This window comes from Chiloscyllium plagiosum, chromosome 42 (genome assembly GCF_004010195.1).
Source record: "Chiloscyllium plagiosum isolate BGI_BamShark_2017 chromosome 42, ASM401019v2, whole genome shotgun sequence".
Taxonomy (NCBI): Eukaryota; Metazoa; Chordata; class Chondrichthyes; order Orectolobiformes; family Hemiscylliidae; genus Chiloscyllium; species Chiloscyllium plagiosum.
The window spans coordinates 3,128,397-3,137,145 of NC_057751.1; the positions used below are offsets into that span (position 1 = coordinate 3,128,397).

At 54.7% G+C, this 8,749-nt stretch overlaps 1 protein-coding gene and 1 long non-coding RNA gene across 2 annotated transcripts in view; one reads left to right on the forward strand and one right to left on the reverse strand.

Moving 5' to 3' along the window:
- LOC122543023 overlaps window positions 1-8,397 on the forward strand; it is an 11,599-nt gene extending 3,202 nt beyond the window's left edge. Inside the window, exon 3 of the long non-coding RNA XR_006309899.1 lies at window positions 8,253-8,397. This is a non-coding gene — a long non-coding RNA (uncharacterized LOC122543023). The remainder of the gene's footprint in view (window positions 1-8,252) is intronic.
- LOC122543022 (beta-4C adrenergic receptor-like) lies at window positions 2,318-3,721 on the reverse strand. Its single transcript, XM_043681200.1, has one exon. It carries the CDS (start codon window positions 3,566-3,568, stop codon window positions 2,549-2,551), a length of 1,020 nt encoding a protein of 339 aa, XP_043537135.1. The 5' UTR covers window positions 3,569-3,721; the 3' UTR covers window positions 2,318-2,548.
- Window positions 8,398-8,749: the final 352 nt, after the last annotated feature.

The window sequence follows — 8,749 nt, forward strand, 5'->3', positions numbered from 1 at the left end:
CGCGCACACACTCTCTCTCTCGCACACTCTCTCTTGCACGGGTGGGCATGCATGTACACATAGGTGTGTGTGCACACAGACGTAGCCATAGCCACACAATAACACACACACTCTCTCTCTCACTCACTCACTCACACACGCAGACACACAGATGAGCTCAGGCACACTGACAAACCCAGCAGGCAGTGTCTGCCCAGTTGGATTGTTTTGACAATAACACTATGTGAGTATGGATCTCCCAGTGTTAGATCACTGAATGTGTTCCCCATCCCTGAGGACAGGGATCGGACAGGTCTCGGAAACCAGCCTGGACATTGTTTGAGCTCTTTTGGAAGCACTGTTCAGTCGTGGTGTTTAGCAGGGCTCTGGGTACATGTGTGTTTGGCTTGTCGCTGTGCAGGCAGAGAGGGGCAGTGCAGGAGCTGAGCCAGTGTGGCTGCAAGGACACAGAAGGACAGATGGTTCATACAACCCCACCACAGCCCCCCTCCCACCAGCAGCTTCCCTGCTCCATCCTCCAGGCTGCCTGGGATTGGTATGTGCATGTTGGCTCGGGTTTGGGATCCCCCTTCGAGGTGTTAGTGGGGCAGAAAGACTTCCCCATGAAGAGAGGGATTCAGGCAAATTGTCCCATTGGGAATGTGCTGGGGGAGGGGGGAGTGAAATGGGGTGCTTCCCAGGGGTAGAGAGGTGGTGTCCTGGGATGGAATGCGTTGCTGGTCATCGTAGTAGGGTTCCTGGGACAGTTACAGTGAGGGATGCCCCACGGACTCAGACCATCGGAGGGTGTGCAGGGAGATTGACCGAGGGTGCTTGGGCTGGGGGAGGGGTTTGTGTGTGTGTGTCTGTGAGAGAGTCCTCAGGCTGGGGGTTGGGAAGCTGTTCCCTTTGCCTCCCAAGGTGTGAACCACCGTCCCTATAATCAGAGGACACTGAGGCAATTGTTCCCATCCCTCACCACCTCCTGGAACTGAGAGGGGGATGGGGGGGTAAGGGTGCCCCCTCCTAAACACAGTGGGAAGTACAAGTGAAAGGGGGAGAGGTTGCGGAGTTGGGGGGGATGGGTCGGTCGTGGTGGTGATGATGAGCCAGCCAGGGCAGGAACAGTGGGCACGTGGTGCATGCCGTGCCTGGAATGGACCCCTTGCATAAAGCAAGAAGGCCGTGTTTGTGACTGACTCGGCCTGAGGCCCAGGCGTGCTCCCTCAGACTGCCTCATATCCAGCACTGCCCCCCTCACTCACTCACTGTCAGTACTGAGGGGGTGCCGCACTGTCGGAGGGGCAGTGCTGAGGGAGTGCCGCACTGTTGCCGATGCTGTATATTGTATGTCCTGCCTGAGGACCTATCACCATGAAAGCAGGGAGATGGGTGTCAGTAGATCTGGTTTGAATGTTAGAGGAGCATCGATTCGGAATGGACATAGAGGCAGCTCTCTGAATCGGGTTGGCCGTGACTGGAGCCGCAGGTGAGTGTGGGAGTGCAGGGGCGAGTCCTGGTCCTGAGACAGGACTCTGCAGCAATGACAGGGTCCCAGAGAGAGAGAACCCCAGAGCTGGGATTGTTCATTCCCTTGACAGTCAGTGTGTGTGGTGTAGCAACACCCCATACCCCTGCAGACAAATCCTGATGATAGAGTGGGGGATAGGGGAAGGTCGGGTTAGCGGAATAATTTCAGTGTTTTCATCCCAACTGTGTCCAAGTGGCCCTGAGCCCCTCTGAGGTGCGGCTGAGACCACTCCCCACCTGCACCCAGTTACCCCAGCTCCCCCACAGGACACTGTCCAGTTCCTATTTGCCCCACTCCCCTCCCCCAGGAGGAAACACAGAGCTGACCAAGAACTACTGGAAAAATAGCTTTAATGTTGTACGTTTACAGGAGTGACATTATTGTTTAAAAAAATAAGTTATTTACGTGCGTAATGTCCCAGCCAGACCAGCGACGTGCCAATGGGCTCTCTCTCCATGGAGATCTGGAAAGGGTGTGAGATTTCATGTCTCTCTCCGTCTCAGTCTGGGGTTTAAACGGAGGTCAGAGCCAAGGATGTGAGCCGTCGCTGTGTTCTGTTCATAATTCTCATTATAATGCCCACGCATCCCCCCCCCCCACCCCACACCCTGAATATACCCCTGTCCCCAATGCAGAATCCCTATTCTCTCTCTCTCTCCCTTGTCCCAATGTAAACACCCCCCCCCTCCCCTCAGTGGACAGGGCTGGGGTTGGGGGAGGGAGACAGGGAGCACTGGTGGTGAAGGCATGTTCTTGTGTTCACCCCCCACCACCCACTGTGCAGGAAACAATAGCCCCTTATCCCCCTCTCTGGTCTCTCTGAGTCTGTCCTGCTCACCCCACTGGGCTGGGAGGGTCCTCACCCTCTCCTGCACCCCCTCCCCACCACAGTTTGGTCGGGGGGGGGGTAAGTGTGTGATGGGGAGTGGCATTGAACTGGGCACAGTGCCCCCCCTCCCCCCGGGCAGTGTCACCCACCCACTCCCCTATCATTATCCCTCCTCCCCCCAGCCCCCTGCAGGCCACTCGCTCTGTCGATCAGCTGCTGGCTCCCTGGGCGGTGCGTGCTGGCGGCAGGGTAGTGGCTGCCTCTCGGGCCCTGGAGGACAGGGAGAAGGTGGATGGCGGTGGCAGCAGCAGCAGCAGCTCCCGGAAAGCCTGCCTGTAGTCCGGACTGCGGCAGTAAATAAGTGGGTTGAGTGCCGAGTTGATGTAGCCCAGCCAGTTGGAGCAGAGCAGGAGCCAGCGGGGTGGGCGCTGGGTGCCCAGTGCGTGAGCCATGTTCACCAGGAAGAAGGGAGCCCAGCAGCCGGTGAAGGCACCCATGATCAGCCCCAGGGTCTTGAGAGCTCGGTGTTCCCGCACAGGGAGGAGGTGACTGGGACCGCGGCGTGAGGAGGTCCGCGCTTTGCTGCTCTGTCTGCTTGCCTCCAGGAACACCCTGGAGTACAGCAGCACCATGACCCCCAGGGGCAGGTAGAAGGAGACCACCGAGGACACTGCCGCGTAGCTCCGGTTGGTCAGGAAGTCACAGCAGTCCGGCCGCCGGTAACAGCGCTGAGCAGCCGGATCGTCCGCTTCCCACCAGCGGTTCATGATCGGGGGGAAGGAGAGCAAAGCAGCGACCAGCCACAGAGCACACACCATCAGGCGGCAGCGACCTTTGCTCAGGAAGCGGTGGTAACGGAGGGGACAGCAGACTGCCACGTACCGGTCCACGGCGATCACACACAGGGTATCGATGCTCGCCGTCACGCTCAGTACGTCCAGGGAGCTCCAGAGCTCGCAGGCGGGCGACCCGAGCGGCCAGCTCCCCCTCAGCACCAGCACAGCCCCCAGAGGCACCACCAGCAAACCCATCACCAGGTCGGCACACGCCAGCGAGCTCACCAGCACATTGGGCACGGTCTGCAGCCGCGGCTTGCGGGCTATCGCCACAATCACCAGCAGGTTGCCCAGCACCGTGCCCAGGACCAGGGCAGTGAAGAGGACGGCGAGTAGCCACCACTGCACCGAGCCCAGGGGCTCCTGCTCCTGCTCACTCTCTGAGCTGTTCATGCTGGGCTGCAGGAGCACATCCAGCCCGTTCTCATTCCCCAGCTCTCTCTCTCTCTGTGTCTGTGTGTGTCTGTGTGTGAGAGAGAGAGAGAGCTGGGAGCCCGCTCTCCCTTAAATAGCCCCACGTCAGTGCAGCCAGTCCGAATCACAGCTCCCTCCCCCTCCCCCAGAGCTGTTCCTGCACTGGCCAGGATACACTCACCCTGCCTCTGTCCCGGAGCCCCTGTCTGTGTGTGTCTGTGTGTCTGTCTGTGTGTGTGTGTGTGCACTCTCTCCCTCCCTCCCCCTGTGTGCTTTTAGAGCTGCCTGTATTCCTGCCTGCCTCTGTCTGTCTGCATCTCTTTCTGGGTGTCTGTGTGAGGTTGAGTGTTTCTGTGAGTGAGTGTGAGGATGGGGGTGTGGGGCTGTGAGGGGGGGGGGGGTGGGGGGTCGTGTCTTGCCACCCTCTGTTTCCCTGAACAATTGGACAACAGCCTTGCAGCAACTGCAGGCCATTCCGCCCACATTCCTTCCAACTGTGCTATCCCGTCCAGAAGCGGAACCCGCAGTGAGGGAGGAGGTGGGGGGTGAGGCGGATACAGGTTCTCCATTTCTCCCCCCCCCCCTCCCCCCCCCCATCCCCCCGGGGAGGGGTGAATGTGTGAAACAGCACAGGGCCAGGGGCTAGCAGAGCTCCATGCCCCGGGAAGGCTGAGACTGTGTGTGTGTGAAAGGGTAATACTGCAACAACAACACCGAGAGCAGGCTCCCCAAACACCCCCCCCCCCACCCCCACAACACATACCCACACACACGGAGGACGTGGAGCAGGGAACAACAAACAAAAACCCCGTCAAAAACAAGGGCCAGCAACGCGGCAGGAAGGGGCGAAGCAGAGTTGCGTTTATGTAGCGCCTGTCTTTCCCTTAGGTTGTCCCAGTGACGGATTCGGCCTCCGAGTGAGAGCGTGGAGGGGGTGGGGGAAACAAGTCAGTATTTATTGAAGGCGCCTCCCGATCGGGAAGAGCACGGAGCGAATTCCAGCATAGCAAGATCCCACGAACAGCTGTGCGGTCCCAGGGTTAACAGAAGCGGGAGGGAGTTGGGCTGCTCCCTCTGGTTCACTCTGAGTCAGGGTTTAGCCCACAGTCAGGGAGCTGAGGTTTGTATATACACACAGACCGAGACAGCAAGTGATGTTTCAGTGAGTGACTGAGGAAGCTGCTTCTCTCTCTCCCTCTCTCTCTCTCTGCAAACCGGCCCCTTCCCAGTTCTATCTGAGAGAGGGGAACAGCCCAGGGGATGGATTGAAGAGGCATCCCTTGGGGGGGAAGTGGCGGGGGAAAGAGACATTTCCCACTACCTCCACCCTCGAAGACTGTGAGCAGCTCACATCTCCCGCACATACAACGGTTGTCATACAATGCTCAGGTTAGCAGACCAGGCAAAAGGCTGCGCTGCCTGTGGGATCTTGCTGTGCACGGGCTGGCTGCTGCTGCATTACTTGGCCGTGAACACTGAGCACACCTTGTTCATTCTGTACTCTGTCTCAGTGAACAACACTGCAGTACGGTACAGGAGAGCCCCAGTCAATAATACACTACTCCCACCCCCACCGACACAGGCACAACACCCCTTCCTCATGAAGGGGTTACGCCTGAAATGTCAACTCTCCTGCTCCTCAGATGCTGCCTGACCTGCTGTGCTTTTCCAGCACCTGAAGGCTTCCCTTTTTCCTAACCATTCTACTGACACAGACCCTCACTCACAGAGACCCTCACTTGTGCACACATACATGCACACTATTGTGTACACACACACACACACTCTCTCTCTCTCTCTCTCTCTCTCTCTCATGTACACACTCTCACACACAGACATTGCACATCACAGTTAAGGAACCTCTGTTGTTTAAGAAATGAGTTGAAAGTGAAACATGTTCTTTTGTGATTTGGAAGTTGATGAGGTATGGTTCAGTGCTGAAAGATGGAGAGAGGTGGATCAGACTGTGTCAGAGAGATGTCTGTGTGATCCACGTGTACACACTGTCCCTCTCTGTGTCAGTCTGCCAAAGAGCTGTCCTCTGACTTAGATTGACTTTGACCTGGAATGGATTGAGGAAACAGGATTTCAGTTTGGACAAACTTCTGAGTTCTGGTCCTCCTCCTCCTCCTGCTAGTTGTTCAGATAGTGAATGCTATGGAATGTTTATTCTTTAACAAGGATGAGGTTATACTGTCTGGTCAATAACTACCCACGCCTTACAAAGCACACAGTCAGTAACTCATTCATCACTTGATACTGGCCTCAGGCAAGTTTGCTATCTTTATTTGGTCTCCTCTGGACATTGCCCTCACTCAACAGTCCATCCAGATTGTCAGTGTCTGTAAATAACGGCAGAGACAAAACCAGTAACCTTGGAGCAATAACAGGAACAATGCCCGGGAGTAATAACAGGAACACTGCCCCGGGATTAACAACAGGGACATTCCCCCAGGAGTAACAACAGGAACAATGCCCCCAGGAGTAACAACAGGGACGTTCACCCGGGAGTAACAACAGGGACATTCCCCCGGGAGTAACAACAGGGACGTTCACCCGGGAGTAACAACAGGGACATCAGCCAGGAGTAATAACAGGAACACTGCCCAGGAGTAACAACAGGGACGTTCACCCGGGAGTAACAACAGGGACGTTCACCCGGGAGTAACAACAGGAACACTGCCCCAGGATTAACAACAGGGACGTTCACCCGGGAGTAACAACAGGGACATTCCCCCGGGAGTAACAATAGGAACAGTCACCCGGGAGTAACAACAGGGACATTCCCCCGGGAGTAATAACAGGAACACTCCCCCGGGAGTAACAACAGGGACGTTCACCCGGGAGTAACAACAGGAACACTGCCCCAGGAGTAACAACAGGGACGTTCACCCGGGAGTAACAACAGGGACATTCCCCGGGAGTAACAACAGGGACACTCCCCCGGGAGTAACAACTGGGACGTTCACCCAGGAGTAACAACAGGAACACTCCCCCGGGAGTAACAACAGGGACGTTCATCCGGGAGTAACAACAGGAACAATGCCCCGGGAGTAACAACAGGGACATTCCCTTTAAGAGTATGGGATATCTGGTCGGCATGGACTGGTTGGACCGAGGGGTCTGTTTCCATGCTGTACATCTCTATGACTCCATAACTGCACACCGTTCCCCAGAAGAAGCCTTACCAAAGGATATACAACCTCAACATGACATTCTGACTCAAAGGTCGGAGCGATCAAGTTAAGAAGTCAAGTTAATGAGTTAGCAATGATCAGTCCTGCCTTGATTTGCTTTCCCAAAATGCAGGCCCTCACATTTATGTACATTAAACTCCATCTGCCACTTCTCAGCCCATTGGCCCATCTGGTCCAGATCCTGTTGTAATCTGAGGTAACCCTCTTTGCTGTCCACTACACCTACAATTTTGGTGTCATATTGGAAGGATATTATGAAGCTGCAGAGGTTTCGGAAGAGATTTACCCGGATGTTCCTGGGAATGGAGGGTTAGAGTCTGGAGCACATGAGGCTGGTGTATGATCTTTCATGTGTTTATAAAATCGTGGGGGGGGGCAGATAAGGAGCATGGCAGATGTATTTTCTTGAGAGCGGGGGAGTTCCAAACTCGGGGGTATTGGCAACCGGAAAGAGATTTACAAAGGACAGCAAGGGCAACATTTTTACCCCGAGTGTTGTTGGTGTGTGGAATGAACTTCCAGAGGAAGTGGTGGATGTGCACACAGTTAAAACATTTCCAAAACATTTGGAGAAGTCCACGAACAGGAAAGGTTTGGAGGGATGTGGGCCAGGAGCAGGCAGGTGGGACCAGGTTATGGTCAGCATGGACTAGTGGGTTGAAGGGTCTGTTTGTGTGCTGTGTGAGTCTGTGGCTCACATAACCACAGCACACACCATTCACGTGCATCCCCTTTGACTTTGTTTATTAAAACCGGGCTGGCCACTGGAAACACTGTTCCAAGTTTATTTGTTCCAACGCAGTGTGAAATTGGAAAAGCGAGTTGCCTTATTTCTGAGAGTATTTATTTTATGACATTACACGGTTGGACACATTACTGCTAATTCCAAAGAGACCAAACCATTGAGCCAAGCAGCATTACAACTCATTCACACACTCAGATGAAAAGAGCACAGTTCCAAATATTTGGAATGCTCCCAGTCAACATCTTTGTTTGGAATGAGTATTCTCTGGATTTGACAAGATCAAGAGGGGTTGGGGGAGGTTTGATGGAAGCCTTTAGGTTCTTATGCAGGGAAGATGGAGTGGGTCAGGAGTGAGACGGCTGTCCCCTGGTTTGGGGACCTCGGAATGATATGCACTGGGAACCACTGAGTGGATTAATTTTCCCTGACCAGGTTAAGTGTGAAGGGAGTCAAGGCAGCGTGCTCCGGTTTCCTCCCACAGTCCAGAGATGTGCAGGTCAGGTGAATTGGCTATGCTAAATTTCCGGTAGTGTTAGGTAAGGGGTAAATGTAGGGGCATGGGTGGGTTGCGCTTCGGCGGGTAGGTGTGGACTTGTTGGGCCGAACGGCCTGTTTCCACACTGTAATGTAATCTAATCTCAAAAAAAACTTGGGGGCAGCTTCCCCAGTCAGCTCCAGGTTCACACAGAGATTAACAGGAGCCCTTTCCATGATGTTTCAGGATGGATTCTCACCCAGAGACCTGGCCCCCTCCGGTGATGATGGTGTGGCTGGAGTATTTAACATACCTCTCGGTGATGGGCACTGTTAGAACCAACTCCCAGCATCAGCTGAGTGTTCCCCATCAGCAGCACAGAGGCTCAGCTGTCTGTCTCTGGTTGTGACTCATTCAGGCATTCAACTCAGGGAACTTAGCCAGTATTGGCTGGCATTCACCATCATCTGCCAATTGTCTGCCTGAGCCATCGCTTGATGTACTGGACCCTTGTGTCAGGTATCCCAGTGTGAGCCCAGCTGGTACTCTCAGTCTCACAGGTAATCACAGGGAACAGCAAGAACTCAGCTGCTGAGCTGTTTCACGCAAACATTATTCACCTTCTCTGCGGGAGATTGAGAAAGATCTTCCTGCTTTTCAGCTGTCTGATCAAACCGACCCAAATCCAGGTGAGGAATTCCCTCGGCACCTTTCAGCTATGGAATTTAAAGAGGAGACTGTAC

What these genes read in the sequence shown, in the direction of transcription:
- LOC122543022 (XM_043681200.1), bottom strand. Translation starts at nt 3,568, where the DNA reads ATGAACAGCTCAGAGAGTGAGCAGGAGCAGGAGCCCCTGGGCTCGGTG.